Here is a 26,411-nt window from a genome sequence, read left to right on the forward strand (position 1 = left end):
GTGCATGTTGTAGGCAGATTTTGTAATATCTTGTATGCTATGAATTGTTGTCATTGCAGTTTTATGTGCAGCCTTTTTTTTTTGTTTTTGTTTTTTAATTGTTTATTTTGAAGTTTTTATATAACATATAAAGCACATATGTCAACATACAAGTAAGTAGTACAAAGTAAAGAAAAAAAAGAAATATACAAAAAGAAAACAAAAAAAAAACAAAAAGAACAGATGAAAACACTGGCTGTTACCGGAAATTAGCACAAAAAGAACGTAAGCATTATCAAATAGTAAACGGTACGTTAAAGATGGACAGCAAAGTAAACAAAAAAAACAAAATGAAAAAATAAAACATCCTTTTCGTTAAAAAGGCATCACTGAACCCGAAATCAAGTCTATACAAATTCAATACAGCAGCGAGTTATCAACTAGAGCTATCTACTTCTGGACCGGACTCGTAGTCATCCCACAGTTGCCAAATCTTGAAAAAAAATTGAGGGGAATCATCAACTAAGCCTTTTTGTTTTGTTGAGCATATTACTATACTACAGAGATTTTTAAGCTTCTTTGGGTTTAACGTAAGGCCGAGTACAGACGAGCGGACCTGTCCGATGAAAACAGTCTGCGGACCGTTTTCATCGGACATGTCCGCTTGGAGATTTTTGGTCTGATGGTTGTACACACCATCAAACCAAAATCCGCACGGACAGAATACGCGGTGACGTGACGGCGACGTGCGCGAACCCGGAAGTTCAATGCTTCCACGCATGCATCGAATCACTTCGACATCATGCGCGGGTTCTCGGGCCAGTGGACATGTCTGATGAGTCATACTGACCATCGGACATGTCCGGCAGGCATGGTTCCAGCGCACATGTTTCTTAGCATGCTAAGAAACAGTTGTCCGCTGGAAACCTGTCCGGTCGGCCGTAAAATTGTCCGGTCGGCCCTACACACGACCAAACATGTCCGCGGGAACTGGTCCGACGAAAGACGAAAACAAATATTAACTCCCTCCTACCCCCTGACCTACAGTATCTCACATGGTCGTTACTTTTTCTTGGAAAGTAAAATACTGCATACCAACCTACGTCTGCTGTCTCGTCCCTCATCAGCATCGTTTCTGGGTGTCGAGGACCGCTAGCCTACCGTAGCACTGCAGATGTGCCCACACCATCCGGGTCTCAAACTGACATCATTCCTCTTCTGGATCCTGAGAGGACCGCTAGCCTACCGTAGCACTGCAGATGTGCCCACACCATCCGGGTCTCAAACTGACATCATTCCTCTTCTGGATCCTGAGAGGACCGCTAGCCTACCGTAGCACTGAAGATGTGCCCACACCATCCGGGTCTCAAACTGACATCATTCCTCTTCTGGATCCTGAGAGAACCCCACTGCTGGGCAGACAATGGGCAGTGTCCAGGTCTTGCAGATAGCGATGTGGACACCTGGAGAGGGACCCCACTGCTGGGCAGACAATGGGCAGTATCCAGGTCATGCAGATAGTGATGTGGACACCTGGAGGGGACCCCACTGCTGGGCAGACAATGGGCAGTGTCCAGGTCTTGCAGATAGCGATGTGGACACCTGGAGAGGGACCCCACTGCTGGGCAGACAATGGGCAGTATCCAGGTCATGCAGATAGCGATGTGGACACCTGGAGAGGGACCCCACTGCTGGGCAGACAATGGGCAGTATCCAGGTCATGCAGATAGCGATGTGGACACCTGGAGAGGGACCCCACTGCTGGGCAGACAATGGGCAGTGTCCAGGTCATGCAGATAGCGATGTGGACACCTGGAGAGGGACCCCACTGCTGGGCAGACAATGGGCAGTGTCCAGGTCTTGCAGATAGCGATGTGGACACCTGGAGAGGGACCCCACTGCTGGGCAGACAATGGGCAGTATCCAGGTCATGCAGATAGCGATGTGGACACCTGGAGAGGGACCCCACTGCTGGGCAGACAATGGGCAGTGTCCAGGTCATGCAGATAGCGATGTGGACACCTGGAGAGGGACCCCACTGCTGGGCAGACAATGGGCAGTGTCCAGGTCTTGCAGATAGCGATGTGGACACCTGGAGAGGGACCCCACTGCTGGGCAGACAATGGGCAGTGTCCAGGTCTTGCAGATAGCGATGTGGACACCTGGAGAGGGACCCCACTGCTGGGCAGACAATGGGCAGTATCCAGGTCATGCAGATAGCGATGTGGACACCTGGAGAGGGACCCCACTGCTGGGCAGACAATGGGCAGTGTCCAGGTCATGCAGATAGCGATGTGGACACCTGGAGAGGGACCCCACTGCTGGGCAGACAATGGGCAGTGTCCAGGTCATGCAGATAGCGATGTGGACACCTGGAGAGGGACCCCACTGCTGGGCAGACAATGGGCAGTGTCCAGGTCATGCAGATAGCGATGTGGACACCTGGAGAGGGACCCCACTGCTGGGCAGACAATGGGCAGTGTCCAGGTCTTGCAGATAGCGATGTGGACACCTGGAGAGGGACCCCACTGCTGGGCAGACAATGGGCAGTATCCAGGTCATGCAGATAGCGATGTGGACACCTGGAGAGGGACCCCACTGCTGGGCAGACAATGGGCAGTGTCCAGGTCATGCAGATAGCGATGTGGACACCTGGAGAGGGACCCCACTGCTGGGCAGACAATGGGCAGTGTCCAGGTCATGCAGATAGCGATGTGGACACCTGGAGAGGGACCCCACTGCTGGGCAGACAATGGGCAGTGTCCAGGTCTTGCAGATAGCGATGTGGACACCTGGAGAGGGACCCCACTGCAGGGCAGACAATGGGCAGTATCCAGGTCATGCAGATAGCGATGTGGACACCTGGAGAGGGACCCCACTGCTGGGCAGACAATGGGCAGTATCCAGGTCATGCAGATAGCGATGTGGACACCTGGAGGGGGCCCCACTTCTTGTAAACTGAAGAACAGAAGACTGGGGACTGGAATGTCATGTGACCGCAGTTGTCGGTGATTAAATTTAGATATTTTTTTTCTGATGCCATGAATCAGTTGGAGGAGGGAAGAGTGGGAGGGAGATGATATTATATTATATTTGTCTGGAGATGATCTTAAACCCTAATTTAACCTTCACCCAAAGCCTAACCCAACCATAACCTGAAACCCAACTCAGTCCTGAGCCTGCAAGCAGAGATGTACTGTGCAATAACGATGGGGAACACCACTCAGGTACATACGGAGTTAAAGGACACACACGTCACTCACCTGGACAATTGGCATGCGTCTGATTGGTGGATTTCTCACTGATGTTGTTCTTTGCGGAGCAGCTGATATTCCAGGAATCGGGGGGTGACACAGGAGGCACAGTGACACGGACCCCCCGCTCTGATCCGGTGCCATTCACCTTCAATTCTCCATTCACAGTCAGGTAGATGGAGGGGTCAGTTCCGCTCTTTACCTCGCAGGAGATCTCAGCGCTGCCATTCTGGAGACAATTCACATGCAGGACCGGATCCGATACCGGAACTGAGAGACACAGAGATGGGGAGAAGACGTCAGAGGCTTTACTTAGAACAGGTTTTGGGTTTGTCTCACCATAATCAGAATAAAGCACAACCAGAGACAGGTGAACGGGTTCCACCAAACTGCAACCGGCAAATCTACTGGATAGAGAAAAAGTGAAGCTGCGCTAAAAGTCCCAATCATATAAATCATAAATAATTAAAGAAGAGTGCCCGACCACCGTAATAAAGATGCAGGATGAAAAAATTTGTTTCGTTTTGATTCGTTATTTAATGAAATTTGTTTAGTTAAGTTTGTTGCATTCATTACATTCGTTTTCGGGATTCATTTCGTATTCAAAAAAATTCTACCGCATTCGAAAACAAATCTACCGAATTCGAAAAAAACTATCAAATTCAAAATAATGCTACCACATTTAAACAAAACTATATACCGTATTTATCGGCGTATACCGCGCACTTTTTTGCCCTGAAAATCAGGGCAAAATCGTGGGTGCGCGGTATACGCCGATACCCGCTTTCCCCCTGCCGAGTTTTGAATACTGCGCCGACATATACCGAGCGCAGTACACTCGGGTATAGTCGGGCAGTCTCGGCTACTTCCGCGCTCACGTCCTGGACGTACAGGACGTCAGCGCGGGTAGCCGAGCATTGCCGACAATACACGAGTGTACTGCGCTCTGTATATGTCGGCGCAGTATTCAAACTCGGCGCGGGTAACGAGCGGGGAGGACGCGAGGACGCCGCAGAAGGACCCCGGACCCGACGAAGAGGACACCCGAAGCCGCAGACGAACACCGAACCCGACGAGGCCGCCGATGGACGCCGCGCAAGACACCAAAAGTGTAAGTACAAAAAAAAATTTCCACAGGATTGGGGGCAACTTTAGGGGTGAGCGGTATACGCGGGAGCGCGTTATACCGCGATAGATACGGTAACCATTTCCTGAAATTCAAAATTCGGATAGAATGAAATTGAATTTGAATAGAAAAGATTAAATTAGAATCTAAAAAAAATAGAAAAGAATAGTATAGAAAAACAATAGCACAGAACAGAAAAAAAAAATATTTTATATATCTCTATATATATATTTAACATCTTCTAAAATTCGAATTTCGTATAGAATGAAATCGAATTCCAATAGAAAAGAAAATAATGGAAAAGAAAAGCATAGAAAAACAATAGAACAGAATAGAAAAAAATAGAAAAAATATATAATATATTCTATTCTAATCTTTTCTATTCCAATTCGATTTCATTCTATATGAAATTCGAATTTTGGAAAATGGTTATATGTAAAAAAAAAAAATCGAATGTGGTAGTTTTTTCTAATTTAGTAGATTGTTTTCAAATGCGGTAGAATTTTTCTAAACTAATTACATTTTTCAAATTTGATCGACTTTTTAGGAATTCGGTCAAAATGTTTTCAAATTCTAATATGAAACTAATCTTTTATAATCTTTTCTCTTCAAATTCGATTTCATTCAATAAGAAATTCGAATTTCGTATAAAATGAATTCAAATTCGAATAGAAAAGATTAGAATGGAATAGAAAAGAAAAACAAGAGAATAGAATAAAATATAATATATATTATAAATGATTCTATTCTGTTCTATTGTTTTTCTATTCTTTTATATTTTAGTTTCCATAAATTGTAATTATTTTCCAATCTATTCTAGAATTCTAATTTATACTATTCGAATTTCGGAAGACTGTTCATGTTCTATTTTATTACATTCTATTAACTTCTATTCTATTCTTTTTGATTCTATTGCTTTATTGTTTTATACTCTATTTAATTGTAGTTTTTAGAAAATCGATTTCTATTTTTTCAAATTCGATTTTAATTTGTTTTCGAATTCGATTCAAATTCGATTTAAATTTGATTTAAATTCGATTCGAATTTCGTTCGCGTTTTTTCGAATTTGTTTAAATTCGTTAATTTTGTAATTCGGAAATTCGGATGCATACAATTATCCGAATAATGAAAAATTTGTCCGAATTCGAATTCGTAACGAAATGAAATGCACATGTCTAATAAAGACCTGGGGCCAGATTCAGGAATAATTACGGCGGCGTAACGTATCACCTTTACGTTACGCCGCCGCAAGTTTTCGGCGTAAGTGCCTGATTCACAAAGCACTTGCCTGTAAACTTGCGGCGGCGTAACGTAAATCTGTCCGGCGCAAGCCCGCCTAATTCAAATGGGGCGTGTACCATTTAAATTAGGCGCGTTCCCGCGCCGAACGTTCTGCGCATGCTCCGTTTGGAAATTTCCCGCCGTGCTTTGCGTGAAATTACGGCGCCCCGACGTGTTTTTTGAACGGCGACGTGCGTAACGTACTTTCGTATTCCCGGACGTCTTACGCAAAAAAAAAAATTTGACGCGGGAACGACGGCCATACTTTAACATTACACCATCTAAATAGCACTCTTAACTTTACGACGGGAAAACCCGACTAGCGACGACGTAAGAGATTGCGACGAACGCGCGTATCTTCGTGGATCGCCAGTATCAGCTCATTTGCATACCCGACGCTGGAAAACGACGCAAACTCCACCCAGCGGCCACCGGAAAATTACACCTAAGATCCGAAGGCGTACGCCTGTCGGATCTTAGCCAAAACGATGCGGCAAATTTGAAAGTACGCCGGAGTATCAGCAGATACTCCGGCGTACTGTTTCTGTGAATCTGGCCCCTGATTACCAGATGGCAAGCACAAAGGGCGTTTGGCTATAACCCAGCCACAGCCTTGAGCTTGCAATTGATGATCAGATCGAAAACCCTGGCAGGCAGGCTGCATGGCTGAGGATCTCCCCCTGTGACCGTCTATAGAGTCCGTGTCCGTAATTACAGCAAATAGCGTAATACAGTCTAGTGTACTTTATTGGGAAAAAAAAGGTAATGCACTTACATCAAATAAGTAGATAGTATAGTAAAAACAGTGCCGACCGGCAGATAAAATCGGAAGCCCGTCCTCCTAGTGAAACAGCGTGGGGACGTCAGTACGTCCCCTCCTCCAGACACGTTTCGTCATATGTGACGTTGTCAATGGGGAGATCTAGTGTATCCATGGAGACTGGATGTCCCGTTCCATCCACTTAGTGAACTGAACAAAGATCTGCCCTGTAGAGAGCTGGCTCTCCATCCCACTCAGTGATGTTCATGTCTACACCATCATTTATTTTATTTATTTATTTCAGGTACTTATATAGCGTGTGTCCAGAACGGGGAGATGTAAACAAGGGCCCGGATTCAGAGAGCAATTGCGCCTGCATAACCATAGTTACGCAGCGCAATTGCTTACTTGCGCCGGCGTAACGAATGCTCCTGATTCAGGAACCTCGCTACGCCGACTGCAGACTAAGAGCCCGTACACACGAGAGGATCGATCTGCTGGAATTGATCCGCGGACTGGTTTCAGCGGATAGATCCCCTGGTGTGTACGATCCAGCGGATTTTTTTCCGCAGATATTTTCCCCGGCGATGGATTTCCAGCGGATCAAAATTTATTAACATGCTAAGAAATCGATCCGCTGGAATCCAGTCCAGCGGATTGATCCGATGGTCTGTACAGACTCACCGGATCAATCCTCTCGTGTGTACTAGGCATAAGATATGCGCGGCATAAGGCTCTTATGCCCGCATATCTTAGGCTGCATTCTTGCGATGGCCGCTAGGTGGCGTTCCCGTTGTTCTCAGCGTATAGTATGCAAATTGCATACTAACGCCGATTCACAACGTTACACGAGCCCTGCGTACGCAATTTACGTCGTTTGCGTACAGCGGTTTTCGCGTAAGGCTGCCCCTGCTATTAGCAGGGGCAGCCAATGTTACGTATACCCGTCGTTCCCGTGATGTGAAATATAAAATTTACGCAGTTTGCTCAAGTGAATCGTGAATGGCGCTGGACGCCATTGACGTTCACTTTGAAGCAAATGACGTCCTTGCGACATCATTTACCGCAATGCACGTCGGGGCATGCGCTCTACGCTTGGCGCGGGAACGCGCCTAATTTAAATGATTCCCGCCCCCTACGGGATCATTTAAATTACGCGCGCTTACGCCGGGCATTTTGTCGGAGCGCACACGCAATTTACGGAGCTACTGCTCCGTGAATCGCGGGTAGCGCAGAAAATTTGCGGGGGCGCAGGGCAAAAACGTTGCCCTGCGCCTCCGTAAAAAAAGCGCAAAAGGTACCTGAATCTAGCCCAAGGCATTTCCCTGTTCTGCCTAGTGACAGGACACTGATCTACTGCTCCCTGTGATCGGGAGCAGTGATCACTGTCGTGTCACTAATAGCCGCGCCCCCACACACTTAGAATCACTCCCTAGGACACACTTAACCCCGTCCTCACCCCTTTAGTGTTTAACCCCTTCCCTGCCAGTGTCATTTACACAGTAATCAGAGCATTTTTATAGCACTGGTCGCTGTATAGATGTGAATGGTCGCAAAATAGTGTCAAAAGTGTCCGATGTGTCCGCCGTAATGTCGCAGTCACGATAAAAATCGCAGATTGCCGCCATTACTAGTAAAAAAATAATAATAATAAAAATGCCATAAAACTATACCCTATTTTGTAGACGCTATAACTTTTGCGCAAACCAATCAACAAACACTTATTGCGATTTTTTTTTACCAAAAATATGTAGAAGAATACGTATCGGCCTAAACTGAGGAAAAAAATGTGCGATATTTAATATAGCAAAAAGTAAAAAATATTGGCCCAGATTCACAAAGGTTTTACGCCGGCGTATCTATTGATACGCCGCGTAAGTTAAAAGATGCGCCTTCGTATCTCTGCGCGGTATTCTGGAACCTAGATACGCCTGAAATCTGGCTTCAGCCGACCGACGTAAGTCTTAGTACGCCGTCGTATCTTGGGTGCATATTTATGCTGGCCGCAGGGGGCGCTTCTGTAGATTTACGCATCGAATATGTAAATGAGCTAGATACGCCGATTCACGAACGTACTTGCGCCCGCTATGTCGTTTACGTAAGGCTTACGTCCGGTGTAGCGTTACCCCTGGTATATGAGGTGCAGCCCATGCAAGGTATGGACGTCGGCACAAGCGTATCTTTTTACGTCGTTTACGCAAGTCGTACGTGAATGGGGCTGTGCGTAGGTCACGTTCACGTCACAGGCATTGAGCCGGCGTAACTTAGGGAGAAAAGGGAGCAAGTGCTTTGTGAATACTGCACTTGCCTGTCTAAGTTTCGGCGGCGTAGCGTAAATAAGATACGCTACGCCCACACAAAGATGCGCCCAGGTACGTGAATCTGGCCCACTGTGTTTTTTTAAAAATTGTCGCATGTTTTTGTTTACAGCGCAAAAAAATAAAAACCGCAGAGGTGATCAAATACCACCAAAAGAAAGCTCTATTTGTGGGGAAATAAGGACACCAATTTTGTTTGGGAGCCACGTCGCACGACCGCGCAATTGTCAGTTAAAGCGATGCAGTGCCAAATCGCAAAAAGTCCTCTGGTCAGGAAAGGGGGTAGATTCTTCGGGGGCTGATGAAATTATTTCCCCTTTGGGCCCGCACTACTATTGCATCATGTGACATCTCCCGAATGAAACTAGTAATTTGTTAATTTGGTTATAACTTTTTTGGGGGATTTGTTGATGTTTGTTACTATTAGCTAGATTCAGGTACATGTCCGCAACTTTGCGGCGGCGTAGCTTAAGGCATTTAAGCTACGCCGCCGTAAGTTAGCGAGGCAAGTACATGATTCACAATGTACTTGCCTGCTAAGATACGGCGGCGTAGCGTAAATGCGGCGAGAGCAAGCGCGCCTAATTCAAATTTGGCTGAGGGGGGCGTGTTTTATGTTAATCTGCTTTGACCTGACTTTTTTGACGTTTTTTCTTAACTGCGCATGCGCCGGGCGCCTACATTTCCCAGTGTGCATTGCGGCTAAGTACGCCGCACGGGCCTATTGATTTCGACGTGGACGTAAACTACGTAAATCCCTATTCACGGACGACTTACGCAAACGACGTAAACATTTCGAATTTCAAAGCGGGAACGGCGGCCATACTTTAACATTACTATTCCACCTATTTGATGGAATAACTTTTGGCCTGATAATGCCTTACGGAAACGGCGTAAATGTACTGCGGCGGCCGGGCGTACGTTCGTGAATAGGCGTATCTACTAATTTACATATTCTACGCCGACCACAATGGAAGCGCCACCTAGCGGCCAGCCTCAATATTGCAACCTAAGATAGGACGGCGCAAGCCGTCGTATCTTAGATATGTTTAGGCGTATCTCTGTTTGAGAATACACTTAAACTTAGGTCGGCGCAGATTCCGAGTTAGGTCGGCGTATCTACTGATAAGCCAGCCTAACTCTTTCTGAATCTAGCTACCGTATTTATCGGCGTATATCGCGCACTATTTTGCCCTGAAAATCAGGGAAAAATCGTGGGTGCGCGATATACGCCGATACCCGCTTTCCCGCCACGAGTTTTGAATACTGCGCCGGCATATACCGAGCGCAGTACACTCGTGTAACTTCGGGCAGTCTCGGCGCCTCTCGCACTGACGTCCTGAGCGTACAGGACGTCAGCGCGACAGTTGCCGAGCCTGCCCGACGTTACACGAGTGTACTGCGCTCGGTATATGCCGGCGCAGTATTCAAAACTCGTGGCGGGAAACGAGCGGGGAGGACGCCGCGAGGACGCCGGACCCGCCGAAGAGGACGCCGGACCCGCCGAAGAGGACGCCGGACCCGCCGAAGAGGACGCCGGACCCGCCGAAGAGGACACCCGACCCGCCGAAGAGGACGCCGGACCCGCCGAAGAGGACGCCGGACCCGCCGAAGAGGACACCCGACCCGCCGAAGAGGACACCCGACCCGCCGAAGACGGACGCCCGACCCGCCGAAGACGGACGCCCGACCCGCCGAAGAGGACATCCGAAGCCGCAGATGGACGCCGGACCCGACGAGGCCGCCGATGAACGCCGCGCAAGACACCAAAACTGTAAGTACAAAAAAACATTTTTTCCACAGGAATTCGGGCCACTTTGGGGGTGCGCGGTATACGCGGGAGCGCGTTATACCGCGATAAATACGGTAATAGTCTGTTCATTTGAGTCTGAAAATAAAAATTTCCAGCTTAAAAATCGATTCCCAAAGAAATGCACATGTCTAGCACCACCTGGAGGAGGAACATATACGGGAATCATAATGGTCTCTACATGGGGGGGGGCACCATGGGGGACACGGAACCTGGCACCACCTCGACCACTTTTCTTTTCTGGAATGATGGGCTATATAACCCATCCAATAATTCCATAATTCGGAATGAACCCACTAATATTATTTTTAGTATTATGACCCACCAAGCCTTTTTTTCAGCTGGAACATGCCGGAACGGAGTTCCGGAACCTCTGGCAGCCCTCTCCTCTCCTTTCCTCTCTGTCACCTAACTGAGAAGCTGGTAGAGGAAAGTTTTCTGCACAGCTCACTTCCTCTACCATCTTCTCTGTGCCAGCGCTGGGAAACCAGGGTTCCTACCCTCCAGCAATGATGAGTGCCTCGGGTCCCGGCACTGTAACTGCACCTGCCGGTGATGATTTCGGAAGGCAGCCTTTGTCCCTGCCTGCCGCTGCTAATCAGAAAATGGAGCATGGGGCCAAGTAAAGAGCTCTGAAACTCCTCCTCCGCTCTGTGCGACAGTTCTGATAGGTGGAGCTCTCCAGTCACATTGTATTGGGCTGAAATAAAAAAAAGCCCACACATACCATGTCCAGTTTGATAATGTGTCAGATTTCCTGAAGAGGTGAGGGAGCTGTGAATGGAAAGGAAGAGGGGGAAAGGGATTTGTGCAGAGAGGAGAGCTGGGGGGATTCTGTACAGAGAGGAGAGCTAGGGGGGTTGTGCAGAGAGGAGAGCTGGGGGGGGTTGTGCAGAGAGGAGAGCTGGGGAGATTTGTGCAGAGGAGAGCTGGGGGGAATTTGTGCAGAGAGGAGAGCTGGGGGGTTTGTGCAGAGGGGAGAGCAGGGGGGGATTTGTGCAGAGAGGAGAGCTGGGGTAATTTTGCAGAGAAGAGAGCTGGGGGATTTGTGCAGGCAGGAGAGCTGGGGGGAGATTTGTGCAGAGATAAGAGCTGAGGGTGGAGATTTGTGCAGAGAGGAGAGCTGGGGGGGATTTGTGCAGAGAGAAGAGCTGGGGGATTTCTGAAGAGGAGGGAGCTGGGGGGTTTGTGCAGAGAGGAGAGCTGGGGGTGTGATTTGTGCAGAAAGAAGAGATGGGAAAGTGATGGGGGTTTGTGCTAAGAGGAGAACTGATGACAATTTGTGCAGAGAGGAGAGCTAGGAGGTTGTGCAGAGAGAAGAGCTAGGGGGGCTTTTTGCAAAGAGGGGAGCTCGGGGGGATTTTGGAGAGCGGAGAGCTGGGGGAGATTTGGTTAGAGAGGAGAACTGGGGGGATTTGTATAGATAGGAGTGCTGGGGGGTTTGTGCAGAGAGAAGAGCTGGGGAATTTGTGCATAGAGGAGAGCTGGGGGGGTTGTGCAGAGAGGAGAGCTGGGGAGATTTGTGCAGAGGAGAGCTGGGGGGAATTTGTGCAGAGAGAAGAGCTGGGGGGTTTGTGCAGAGGGGAGAGCAGGGGGGGATTTGTGCAGAGAGGAGAGCTGGGGTAATTTTGCAGAGAAGAGAGCTGGGGGATTTGTGCAGGCAGGAGATCTGGGAGAAGATTTGTGCAAAGAGAAGAGCTGAGGGTGGAGATTTGTGCAGAGAGGAGAGCTGGGGGATTTCTGAAGAGAAGGGAGCTGGGGGGTTTGTGCAGAGAGGAGAGCTGGGGTGTGATTTATGCATAAAAAGCTGGGAAAGTGATGGGGGTTTGTGCTGAGAGGGGAACTGATGACAATTTGTGCAGAGAGGAGAGCTGGGGAGATTTGTGCAGAGAGGAGAGCTGGGGGGTTTGTGCAGAGAGGAGAGCTGGGGGGATTTGTGCAGAGGAGATCTGGGAGAAGATTTGTGCAGAGAGGAGAACTGGGGGGATTTGTGCAGAGATAAGAGCTGGGGGATTTCTGAAGAGAAGGGAGCTGGGGGGTTTGTGCAGAGAGGAGAGCTGGGGTGGGATTTATGCAGAAAAAGATGGGAAAGTGATGGGGGTTTGTGCTGAGAGGGGAACTGATGACAATTTGTGCAGAGAGGAGAGCTAGGAGGTTGTGCAGAGAGAAGATCTAGGGGGGCTTTGTGCAAAGAGGGGAGCTCGGGGGGATTTTGGAGAGCGGAGAGCTGGGGGAGATTTGGTTAGAGAGGAGAACTGGGGGGATTTGTGCAGATAGGAGTGCTGGGGGATTTGTGCAGAGAGAAGAGCTGGGGGCATTTGTGCAGAGAGGAAATCTGGGGGGGGGGTATTTATGCAGAGAGGAGAGCTTGGGAATTTGTGCAGAGAGGAGAGCTGGGGGATTTGTGCAGAGAGGAGAGCTGGGAGCATTTCTGCAGAGAGGAAATCAACTGGGATTTCTGCAGAGAGGAGAGCTGGGAGAGATTTGTGCAGAGAGGAGAGCTGGGGTGGGATTTGTGCAGAAAGGAGACCTGGGAAAGTGGAAGGAGAATTTGTGCAGAAAGAAGAGCTGGGAAAGTGGGGGGAGTTGTGCAGAAAGGAGAGCTGGGAAAGTGGGAGGAGAGCTGGGGGGATTTGTGCAGAGAGGGGAGCTTTGGGGGGGACATGGTTTGTGCATAGAGGAGAGCTGGGGGGATTTTTCTGCAGAGGAGAGAGCTGGGGGGATTTGTGCAGAGAGGAGAGCTGGTGGGATTTGGGCAGAGAGGAGAGCTAGTGGGTGCTGAGGAGGTCTGGGGGGTTATTTGTGCAGAAAGAAACCAATCAGCTTTCGGGGGGGGGGGGTTTGGTAAAAAAAAACGTATTTGAAGAAGCTGAAGTTAGAAGCTGATTGGCTACAATGCACAACTGTGTCAGATTTAGCAGTTCTAGTAAATCGACCACTGTGTTATTGTTACCCATTGTTATTTGCTTTTCAGGGGCGCCAAACAGCTGCAGCACTGATGTGTGTATTCTGACAGCAGCAGGGTGTTCCTCTCAGAATACATAAGTCGGTGCCTGCAGAACTGCAGGAGGTGATTTTTCATCCACAAGCTGAAGTTAGAAGCTGATTGGCTCCTATGAACAGCTGCACCAGATTTTGCACTCTCCAGTTTTAGTAAATCTCCCCCTTTGTGTAAATAAAGTATAAAAAAGTGTGCAATGTGTTGTGATGCCACATTTCCTTGAGGATTCCCGATGTATCCTATGGTGTCTGTTCACACCTGAGCATCGCGTCACTTGAAGCACGTTACTCAAAAGTTCAAAAAGTACCTGAGCTTCTTTGGATCATGTTTTTGGTCCCTATAGATGCCAACTGGAAAAACTCCTGAAAACCACTCCCAATCAGAGGCGGCTCTATAATTAGGCAAATTAGGCGGTCGCCTAAGGCCCCACCCTGACAGGGGCCTCGCAGCCGCCTAATTTGCCTATTGCAGTATTTAACAGACAGTGGTGGTTTCCCAGTCTGTAATGCCATAATGCTGTAATGTAATGCTCCGCGGCGATTTAGCCGTCAATTTCCAGACAGTATGCGCCGACATGCTGAGTAGCGCGGGAAGCGGCTCACGGCTGTAATAAGTCCTTACTGTCCTCTCTCATATCGTTCTGTTCGCCGGTGGCCCCTCCCCTCCTCTCCTCTCGTTGTATGCTTGTGACATCACCTGAGATGGTGGAGAGGGGAGGGGCCACTTGGCCATCCAAGCTCTTAGCAGGACGCTGCCTTAATCCCAGGCTGCGGTCCATGGTCAGGGAGTAGGGATAGGCTCCTTGTGTCCTGCCCCTCCTCCCCTCCCTTTTTTTTATATTTCTGTTTACTTCTTGCTTGTTCGCCTCTTTTACTTAGATGTCCTAGTCTCTTTTCTTTGCTCTTGGGAACTGGATACCCCCAGCGTGTTGGTAAGCGCTTAGACGCGAGTTTCACAACTCGCATTCAGCGCTCTATAAGCATTAATTCCAATCCAATACCCTGTGCCCAGTACCCTGATGTGCCCCATACCCTGATGTGCCCCATACCCTGTGTCCAGTACCCTGATGTGCCCCATACCCTGATGTGCCCCATACCCTGAGTCCAGTACCCTGATGTGCCCCATACCCTGATGTGCCCCATACCCTGTGTCCAGTACCCTGATGTGCCCCATATCTGGTGCCCTGCTGTACCCTGTGCCTATGCCCTGCTGTGCCCCATACCCTGCTGTGCCCCATACCCTGTGCCCCGTGGTGATCCCCCGTACCCTGTGCCTGTGTCCTGATGTGCCCCATACCCTATGCCCTGCTGTGCCCAGTACCCTGATGTGCCCCATACCCTGTGCCCAGTACCCTGATGTGTCCCATACCTGGTGCCCTGCTGTACCCTGTGCCCATGCCTTGCTGTGCCCCGTGCCCCGCTGTGCCCTGTACCCTGCTGTGCCCCATACCATTTACACTGCTGTGCCCTGTACCATTATGTGCCCTGTACCCTGCACCATGCACCCTACTGTGCCCTGTACACTGCTGTGCCCTGTACCAGGATCTGCCCTGTACCCTGCTGTGCCATGTACACTGCTGTGTGCCCTGTACCCTGATGTGCACCCCATGCCCCGCTGTGTGCCTTGTAATAAGCCCTGCTGTGTACCCCATGTTATGCTACTTGCCCCATACCCATCCGTGAGCCCCTTAAAGTGCCCCATGTTCTGCTGTGAGCCCCATGATGTACCTCATGTTTTGCTGTGTGCCCTGCGGTGTGTCCTATGCCCTGCTGTGAGACCCATGATGTACCCCATGTTCTGCTGTGTGCCCCATGATGTGCCCAATGTTCTGCTGTGTGCCCCATGATGTGCACAGTGTTCTACTGTGTGCCCCAGAAGAGGACAATCGGGGCCACTCTGTTCAAGATGAACTGCACAGTGGAGTTAAGTATGTCTTGTTATTTAAATAAAATAAAAAAATATTTAAATGTTTTTATATGACAGCTCTCTGATCACGCCAATGTTCCGTGAGCTGTAGAAGTGAACACTACGGGTTACAGCACACCAATTGTAAGCCCCACTCCTGAACCCCTAATGATTGCCTTACTCGTGCCCCAGTTCATTTTTCCCATTATGGATGTGAGTGGGGCCTCATATTTAAAGCGGTGGTTCACCCTCAATAACAACATTCTAGCATTAAATTAAGAATAGTAGCGCGAGCTACAGTATGCCTTTATTTATTTCTTTTCCCCGGTACTCACTGTGTAATCCTATAGTGAAGATTCCGACTCCCCGCGGGGAATGGGCGTTCCTATCCAGAGGGAAGATGATTGACGGCCGGCTATGGAACGTCACGCTCCCCGAAGATAGCCGGAGTAGGTCTCGGCTCTTCACGGCGCTATACGGCGCCTGCGCACAGACTAGGCGCAGGCGCCGTCAAGAGCCAAGTCCTATTTCGGCTATTTCCGGAGAAGCGTGACGTGCCAGAGCCGGCCGTCAATCATCTTCCCTCTGGATAGGAACGCCCATTCCCCGCGGGGAGTCGGAATCTTCACTATAGGATTACACAGTGAGTACCGGGGAAAAGAAATAAATAATGGCATACTGTAGCTCGCGCTACTATTCTTAATTTAATGCTAGAAAAAAAAATGTATAGGGTGAACCCCCTCTTTAACCACTTAAGCCCCGGACCAATATGCTGCCTAAAGACCCAAGGGGTTTTTACAGTTCGGGACTGCGTCACTTTAACAGACAATTGCGCGGTCGTGCGATGTGGCTCCCAAACAAAATTGGCGTCCCTTTCTCCCCACAAATAGAGCTTTCTTTTGGTGGTATTTGATCACCTCTGTGTTTTTTAGTTTTTGCGCTATAAACAAAAATAGAGCGACAATTTTGAAAAAAATGCAATATTTTTTACTTTTTGCTGTAATAAATATCCCCCAAAAACATATATAATTTTTTTTTTTTTCCTCAGTTTAGGCCGATACGTATTCTTCTACCTATTTTTGGTAAAAAACAAATTGCAATAACCGTTTATCGGTTGGTTTGCGCAAAATTTATAGCGTTTACAAAATAGGGGGTAGTTTTATTGCATTTTTTTTTTACTACTAATGGCGGCGATCAGCGATTTTTTTTCGTGACTGCGACAATATGGCGGACACTTCGGACAATTTTGACACATTTTTGGGACCATTGTCATTTTCACAGCAAAAAATGCATTTAAATTGCATTGTTTATTGTGAAAATGACAGTTGCAGTTTGGGAGTTAACCACAGGGGGCGCTGTAGGAGTTAGGGTTCACCTAGTGTGTGTTTACTACTGTAGGGGGGTGTGGCTGTAGGAATGACGTCATCGATCGAGTCTCCCTATAAAAAGGGATCACACGATCGATACGCCGCCACAGTGAAGCACGGGGAAGCCGTGTTTACATACGGCTCTCCCCGTTCTTCAGCTCCGGGGAGCGATCGCGAGGGGGCGGCTAGAAACGAATAGCCGCGCCGTCTTCCCGGATCGCTCCCTGAGGCTTACCGACCGCCGCATGTACCGGGGGGGGGGTCCCGATCGGACCCCCGACCCACGTCTAGCAGAGGACATATAGGTACGTGCATGTGCCTGTACGTGCCATTCTGCTGATGTATATGTACATGAGGCGGTCCTTAAGTGATTACGTTTTGCCTAAGGCCTCTCAAAGCTCCCAATGCTCACTTTTCATGCAATTTCTTGCCTTTCCTTCTCCTAGCAACTAGGAAAAGGCAAGGCAAAAGCAAAAAAATGGGCCAAAAAAGACGAGTACAAAAGAGCATAAAGGAAGCTTGCAAAATGTTTGAAGAAGCTCAAGCACAGTGTGAACCCAACCTTAGAAATATAAACTCCGGAGAGGTCTCCGTCTCCCACTCACCTGCACAGGAGATGTTGATGGATCTATTTAGATGATTGATCTGATTGGTGACATCACAGCGGAGGGTTCCGGAGACCGGAGGAGGAAGAGTTACCCGGCTGTGTGAGGAGGAGACGGATCTTCCATCCAAACTCCAGGAATAACGCGGATCTGATCCTTTCACCGAACATTCGGCCACTGCGCTGCCATCCGGGAGACAGGAGGAGTTCACAGCGATGTCAGAGAGGGGGGCTGAGGAGACAGAATTCCAGGATATGATTGGTCAGAGTAATGACATGGAAAGTGAGACGATCCTATAGGAATATAGAGGCTGCCAAGGTGACCCTCTCCTGGAAGTACCAGTCACCTGATTGTCATGCTGGTCCTCTGACTACAAGAGCCACTGACCTGAAACTAATTCATTGCTTGTTAGCACTGACTTTGCCCTGACTTCACTTGATGCATGCTTGTTCTGGATCAGAGACTCACTGGCCCGGATTCAGGTACGACTTGCGCATTATTTGTGGAGGCACAGAGCAACGATTTTGCCCTTCCCCCCCGCAAATAATTTGCGCTGCCCTCGATTCACGGAGCAGTAGCGAGGGCGCGCCGGCAAAATTGCCCGGCGTAAGAGCGCGCAATGTAAATGATCCCGCCGGGGGCGGGAATCATTTAAATTAGGCGCGCTCCCGCGCCGAGCGTACAGCGCATGCTCCGTCGGGAAACTTTGAGAGCAGGTTCTCAAAATTTCAGACGGAAAAAATTCTCAGCGGAAAATCCGATCGTTTGTAGAAATTCCGACATGCAAAATTCCAACGCATGCTCGGAAACAATTCGATGCATGCTTGGAAGCATTGAACTTAATTTTCTCGGCTCGTCGTAGTGTTGTTACGTCACCGGCGTTCTTGACGGACGAAAGTTCAAAGAACTTTTGTGTGACCGTGTGTATGCAAGCCAAGCTTGAGCGGAATTCCGTCGGAAAAACCATCCAAGAAAATCCGATCGTGTGTACGCGGCGTCAATCTTTTGTTGGTGGAAATTCCGACAGCAAAAGTCCGATGGAGCCTACACACGGTCAGAATTTCCATTCAGAACCTCACATCGGACTTTTGCTGTCGGAATTTCCGATTGTGTGTAAGGGGCATTAAGCTGCCTGTGGATGGTGCCAAGTAGGATGAGCGAATACCCCCTGTTCGGTTGGCATCAGAACTTGCGAACACACCAAATGTTTGTGTGAACTTTAGAACCCTGTTAAAGTCTATGGGACTCGAACGTTTGAAATCTAAAGTGTTAATTTTAAAGGCTAATGTGCAAGTTATTGTCCTAAAAAGTGTTTGGGGACCCGGGTCCTGCCCCAGGGGAGTGTTTGGGAACCCGGGTCCTGCCCCAGGGGACATTTTAAAAACGGCCGTTTTTTCAGGAGCAGTGAATTTAATAATGCTAAAAGTGAAACAATAAAAGTGTAATATTACTTTAAATTTCGTACCTGGGGGGGGGTGTAAAGTCAGCATGTGAAAAAGCGCATGTTTCCCGTACATAGAACTGTCCCTGCACAAAGTGTCATTTCTGAAAGAAAAAAAGGCATTTAAAACCGGACTTGCGGCTCTAATGAATTGTCGGCTCTGGCAATTCAGAGCGAATTCATTCATAAAAAAAAAAAAATAGCGTGGGGGTCCCCCCAAATTCCATTACCAGGCCCTTCAGGTCTGGAATGGATATTAAGGGGAACCCCGCCGTCAATTTAAAAAAAAATGATGTGGGGTTCCCCACAAATATCCATACCAGACCCTTCAGGTCTGGTGTGGATTTTAAGGGGAACTCCACCCCCCAAAAAAAAAAAAAAAAAAATGGCGTGGAGTTCCCCCAAAAATACACACCAGACCCCTTATCCGAGCACGTTAACCTGGCCGGCCGCAGAAAAGAGGGGGGGACAGAGTGCGCCCCCCTCTCCTGAACCGTACCAGGCCACATGCCCTTAACATGGGGAGGATGTCCCCATGTTGATGGGGACAAGGGCCTCATCCCCACAACCCTTGCCCGGTGGTTGTGGTGGTCTGCGGGCGGGGGGCTTATCAGAATCTGGAAGACCCCTTTAACAAAGGGGACCCCCAGATCCTGGCCCCCCTATGTGAATTGGTAATGGGGTACATTGTACCCCTACCATTTCACGAAGGAAGTGTAAATAGTTGGAAAAAACACACAGACACCGTAGAAAAAAGTCCTTTATTAATAAAAAGAAAAAAAAAAAACTCCAGCGGTGATAATCCACTCTCGGTCCCGGCTCCCTGCTCCAACGTTGTCTGTATCCAGCGACGGGTGCGGGTGATCTCCAGCGATGAGACGATCCATCCATCCAGAGCGCAGCCACGCCGACCTCCTCTCTCCACTGGACACAGCCCAGCGAATGACGCGGCTGAAGCTGTGACATTTCTTAAATAGGGGAGGCGGGCCACCCGTCACGTGATCCCGCACCCTCTGACGCAAGGGGGAAGACTGGGCTTCCCCAGTGACGTAGCAGAGGGTGCGTCAGAGGGGGTGGGGGCACATGACAGGTGGCCCCGCCTCCCCTATATAAGAAATGTCACAGCTTCAGCCGCGTCATTCGCTGGGCTGTGTCCAGCGGAGAGAGGAGGTCGGCGATGCTGCGCTCTGGATGGATGGATCGTCTCATTGCTGGACCGGAGATCACCCGCACCCGTCCCTGGATACAGACAACATTGAAGCAGGAAGCCGGGAACGAGTGTCACCACTGGATTTTTTTTCTACGGTGTCTGTGTGTTTTTTCCAACTATTTACACTTCCGTCGTGAAATGGTAGGGGTACAATGTACCCGATTACCAATTCACATGGGGGGGGGGGCAGGATGTGGGGGTCCCCTTTGTTAAAGGGGTCTTCCAGATTCTGATAAGCCCCCCGCCCGCAGACCCCCACAACCACCGGGCAAGGGTTGTGGGGATGAGACCCTTGTCCCCATCAACATGAGGACATCCTCCCCATGTTGAGGGCATGTGGCCTGGTACGGTTCAGGAGAGGGGGGGGCGCACTCTGTCCCCCCCCTCTTTTCTGCGGCCGGCCAGGTTAACGTGCTCGGATAAGGGTCTGGTGCGAATTTTTGGGGGACTCCACGCCATTTTATTTTTTTATTTTTGGTGGAGTTCCCCTTAAAATCCACACCAGACCTAAAGGGTCTTGTATGGATATTTGGGGGGAACCCCACATCATTTTTTTTTTTAATTGACGGCGGGGTTCCCCTTAATATCCATATCAGACCTGAAGGGCCTGGTAATTGAATTTGAGGGGACCCCCACGCTATTTATTTATTTTTTATGAATGAATTCTCTCTGAATTGCCAGAGTCGACAATTCATTAGAGCCGCAAGTCCGGTTTTAAATGACTTTTTTTCTTTCAGAAATGACACTTTGTGCAGGGACAGTTCTATGTACGGGAAACATGCGCTATTTCACAGGCATACTTCACACCCCCTCAGGTACGAAATTTAAAGGAATATTTCACTTTTATTGTTTCACTTTTAGCATTATTAGGAGATCGAAGATTTGCAGTCCAGGGACCTCGGCTGTGGAATGCGCTACCAACCACCATCCGACTGGAGGCGGACCACTTGGCCTTCAGGAGAAAGATTAAAACCCATCTCTTCTGGGGTCAAGGGGTTCCTTACCCATGAAATGGATACAGCGCCCAGAGGCGATTCAGTTTGCATGTGTTGCGCTTTACAAGTTTCTCACTCACTCATTATTAAATTCACTGCTCCTGAAAAAACGGTAGTTTTTAAAACTTTTTTTTGCATTGATACATGTCCCCTGGGGCAGGACCCAGGTCCCCAAACACCCCCCTGGGGCAGGACCCGGGTCCCCAAACACTCCCCCTGGGGCAGGACCCGGGTCCCCAAACACTCCCCCTGGGACAGGACCCGGGTCCCCAAACACCCCCCTGGGGCAGGACCCGGGTCCCCAAACACTCCCCCTGGGGCAGGACCCGGGTCCCCAAACACTCCCCCTGGGGCAGGACCCAGGTCCCCAAACACCCCCCTGGGGCAGGACCCGGGTCCCCAAACACTCCCCTGGGGCAGGACCCAGGTCCCCAAACACCCCCCTGGGGCAGGACCCGGGTCCCCAAACACTCCCCTGGGGCAGGACCCGGGTCCCCAAACACTCCCCCTGAGGCAGGACCCGGGTCCCCAAACACTCCCCTGGGGCAAGACCCAGGTCCCCAAACACTCCCCTGGGACAGGACCCGGGTCCCCAAACACTCCCCTGGGACAGGACCCGGGTCCCCAAACACTCCCCTGGGGCAGGACCCGGGTCCCCAAACACTCCCCTGGGGCAAGACCCAGGTCCCCAAACACTCCCCTGGGACAGGACCCGGGTCCCCAAACACTCCCCTGGGGCAAGACCCGGGTCCCCAAACACTCCCCTGGGGCAGGACCCGGGTCCCCAAACACTCCCCTGGGGCAGGACCCGGGTCCCCAAACACTCCCCTGGGGCAAGACCCGGGGTCCCCAAACACTCCCCTGGGACAGGACCCGGGTCCCCAAACACTCCCCTGGGGCAGGACCCAGGTCCCCAAACACTCTCCTGGGGCAGGACCCGGGTCCCCAAACACTCCCCTGGGGCAGGACCCGGGTCCCCAAGCACTCCTCCTGGGGCAGGACCCGGGTCCCCAAACACTCCCCTGGGGCAGGACCCAGGTCCCCAAACACTCCCCTGGGGCAGGACCCGGGTCCCCAAACACTCCCCTGGGGCAGGACCCGGGTCCCCAAACACTTTTTAGGACAATAAATTGCATATTAGCCTTTAAAATTAGCACTTTAGATTTCTCCCATAGACTTTAACAGGGTGTTCCGCGGTTTTTCGAAGTTGCCGCGAACACCCCAAATTGTTCGTTGTTCGCCGAACAGGCAATGTTCGAGTCGAACTCAAAGCTCATCCCTAGTGCCAAGTCAGCAAGTGACCATACTGTCTGGGTCAATGCATAAAGCGGCATTTGAAACAGAACAACTTACAGTGGTCCAATAAAATTCCTGTCCTTATTTAGAGCACAGGGTAGAGTTTGGACATTTTTACACCATCAGTATAAGTGAGGGGGGAAGGGAGAAAAGTTCTGTCCTCGGGAGGTTTGGCAATATCAATGCGAAAATCCACTAAACCCGAGCAGAATGTTGGACCCCATTGAGTCCTGAAAAGCCAAATCTGGTTATTTTTCCCTGGTCTTTTGGCAAGCTATTGGGGTGTGGACAACTGGCCAATAGGACGAGGACCAATACAAAAAAAACATTTTTTTTTAATTACGGTTCAATGGGGACAGGTCCTTCAAGGTGGCTTAAAGAGCAATCCAGAAATACACAATTCCTTTAAATAACATGTATGGGTGACGCCCTGAACCTGCACGTGTAGGTGTGCGCCTGTATGATGTGTGACATTAAGAAAATAAATATTGGGCTAGATTCATGTAGATGCGGCCAGTATTACGGCGGCGCAGCGTATCGTATTTACGCTGCGCCGCCGTAAGTTTGAGAGTCAAGTGCTGTATTCACAAAGCACTTGCCTCCTAACTTACGGCGGCGCAGCGTAAATGGGGCCGGCGTAAGCGCGCGTCATTCAAATGATGATGAGGGGGGCGTGTTTTATTTAAATTAGGTTGACCCCGCATATTTTACGTTTTTTTAACGAACGGCGCATGGACGGCGAAAGAATCCCAGTGCGTATGCTCGAAATTCCGACGCAAATCGTCATTGATTTCGACGTGAACGTAAATTACGTCCAGCCCTATTCGCGAACGACTTACGCAAACGACGTAATAAATTCACATTTCGAAGCGGGAACGACGTCCATACTTAACATTGGCTGCGCCACCTAATAGCAAGAGCAACCTTACGTCGAAAAAAGCCTAACGTAAACGACGTAAATAAATTGCGCCGGGCGTACGTACGTACGTACGTTTGTGAATCGGCGTATCTAGGTCATTTGCATATTCTACGCCGAAAACAACGGAAGCGCCACCTAGCGGCCAGCGTAATATTGCAGACAATTATACGCCGCCGTATTCAAGTTACGTCGGCGGGGGAAGCCTATTTTTTGAACGTATCTGCCTTTGAGAATCGGCGTAGAGACGGCGCAGATTTGAAATCACGGCGGCGTATCTGGAGATACGCCGCCGTAACAGCTACCTGAATCTAGCCCATTGCCGCTAAATGACAGATTCTTCCCCTGCTGGCTTCCGATGATGGATTGAACAGAAGCTCCGCGAGATCTTCAAAGCTTGGGAGATTTTTTTTATAACCTAACCCGGCTTTATACTTCTCCACAGCTTTATCCCTGACCTGTCTGGTGTGTTCCTCGCCCTTCATGATGCTGTTTTGTTCACTAAGGTTCTCCAACAAGCCTCCGAGGGCTTCACAGAACAGCTGTATTTATACTGAGATTACATGACACACAGGGGGACTCTATTTACTAATTAGGTGACTTCTGAAGGCGATTGGTGCCTCTAGATTTTAGTTATCAGAGTAAAAGGGGCTGAATACAAATGCCCCTCCCCCCACACTTTTCACAGATTTATTTGTACCATTTTCCTTCCACTTCACAATTATGTGACACTTTGTGTTGGTCCATCACATAAAATCCCCAAAAAATACACGTTTTTTGTTGTAACCTGAGAAAATGTGGGGAATTTCAAGGGGTATGAATACTTTTTTAAGACACTGTAAATACAGGTGCAAAATTGTGGTACTACAGCGCTACTATGTAAACCAATTACAAGTGAAAAAACTCAAACAAAAATCAATAAATGATAAAAGCTGTGTATCTAGCGGTGAACCAAACCAAATAGGAATAATAAAAAATGTGATAGCGCTATTATCAACTAATGTGAGTATAATTGACAGCCTATGCCAGTAACAGTGATAGATACAATAGCTATTGAGTGTGCAGATAGCTGGTGATAATACAAATAAAATAAAATAAAATCACACAAAAATAATAATCAGGGGCCCAGATTCAAGAAGCACTTGCGCCCGTGCAACCATAGGTTGCGCGGCGCAAGGGCTTACTTGCTCCGGTGTAACGAGTGCTCCTGATTCAGGAACCTCGTTACACCGACTGCAGCCTAGGATGTGACAGACATAAGCCTCCTTATGCCTTCACATCTCAGGCTGCATTCTTGCGTTGGCCGCTAGGGGGCGCGGCCATTGTGATCGGCGTATAGTATGCAAATTGCATACTACCACCGATTCACAAAAGTTGCGCGGGCCCTGCGCACACAAGGTACGGAGTTTCCGTACGGCGACTTTAGCATAAGGCTGCTCCTGCTAATAGCAGGCGCAACCAATGCTAAAGTATAGCTGCGCTTCCCGCTCGCGACGTTCAAATTTTACGTCGTTTACGTAAGTGAACCGTGAATGGCGCTGGACGCCATTCACGTTCACTTAGAAGCAAATGACGTCCTTGCGACGTCATTTGCCGCAATGCACGTCGGGAAAGTTTCCCGACGGAGCATGCGCTGTTCGCTCGGCGCGGGAGCGCGCCTAATTTAAATGATTCCCGCCCCCGGCGGGATCATTTACATTAGGCAGCCTTACGCACGGCTGATTAACATATCGCCCGCTCAATTTACGGAGCAATTGCTCCGTGAATCGCGGGCAAAGCGCAATATTTGCGTGGGCGCAGAGAAAAATGTTCGCTCTTTGCCCACGCAAATATTGCGCGATTCTACCTGAATCTGGGCCAGGGAGTCCACACAGAGTTAAGTGGAAAAAAGCCAATTCACATAGGGAGTCCTGCAAGCAGCCAGCGCTTCCCTTTCACTGCTTTAGATTGAGATCACTGCTTCAAGGGATCAGGCCAACCAAATATGTTAGGATCGCTCCAGCGGCATATAAAAGAGAAAAAAGAGAAAGAGGACAAGCCTCCTAGTGCAATATTGCGAGGAACAAGGAAAGGGGACACGGACTACACCGACGGTGTATGCACTCACGAATCCTCTGTTGAACACAGGCTCATGTTAGATAAGGTTGCCGCTCAGTTCGATGGTCTCCTCATTAGGATCGAATGTCCAGTCACATAGGCTCCTCCCCCACGCGTTACGTCACTTGTCACGTGACTTAGTCATGGGTCACTACGTGACAGTGGAGATCCGGCTGAGCTTTTAACAGAGCCGCTGCGTTTCAAAGGATACAGGAAGTAGAACCAAACGGAGGGAGCTGACCTCAACATCATTGCTGGCAAAAATTCAAACATGTATGGTGTACAGAGTATCCATGCAAATGCATCTACAAAAAACGACTTTTAATACAAAAATAAAAATGCATTTAAGAAAAAACCTTCTCATTGCAATGCCACGGTAATCAATACCCCGTAACACCGAGTGCCGGGCATTGGGAAAAAAAACCCTTGTTCATTCCGTCGAATAGGTATGGTTAAAAAATTATATTGTACATATAATTAAGATATATAAAAAAAAGGGTTTATATAAAAAGGGGTTTATATAGAGAAACAAAACCCACACACACTCAAACCCCTCCAGTGGGGAGAGTGGGTCCCTCATGTTAAATGGGTGCTGATCACAGAACTATGTAAATCACCACATAGAAAAAAAAGGGGGGTGCTGCTAATCATCTCCCCACATAATCCATATAAAATGCAGAGCTCATTGTGCATATGAGGGTATTGAATACACATAACCAATTAGACATTAGATCAACCATAGACTATACATCAAGCATGTTAAAAAACAATTACCCATATACTGTCATGAATGGTTAACCCAAATATGAACTCAAGCAAAAAAAAAAACCCCTTTAGCCCATTTGTTATTGCGACATAATGGGAGGGTGGAGGAATTGAATAGAAAATTACATAGTTTACCAATAAAATTGAGAAGATAACTAGAAAGATTTATATATAAAAACTAATTTATATGCAGATAAAATAAAATAAAAAAACCCTTACTTCCAACTAATAATCTGAAATGAAGCAATTCAAATCGAATTCGATGTTGAGTCCATTCGGTGCCAA

The 26,411-nt window shown here is 48.9% G+C and overlaps 1 protein-coding gene across 1 annotated transcript in view; it reads right to left on the bottom strand.

Annotated features, from left to right (window-relative positions):
- LOC120921651 overlaps positions 1-26,411 on the bottom strand; it is a 61,400-nt gene that overhangs the window by 14,199 nt on the left and 20,790 nt on the right. The window contains exons 4-5 of the mRNA XM_040334166.1: positions 17,407-17,637; positions 3,243-3,503 (exon numbers count right to left, since the gene is read on the bottom strand). Of these exons, the coding sequence (XP_040190100.1) occupies positions 3,243-3,503; positions 17,407-17,637 (492 nt within the window). The remainder of the gene's footprint in view (positions 1-3,242; positions 3,504-17,406; positions 17,638-26,411) is intronic.

Source organism: Rana temporaria, assembly GCF_905171775.1.
Source record: "Rana temporaria chromosome 2 unlocalized genomic scaffold, aRanTem1.1 chr2k, whole genome shotgun sequence".
Taxonomy (NCBI): Eukaryota; Metazoa; Chordata; class Amphibia; order Anura; family Ranidae; genus Rana; species Rana temporaria.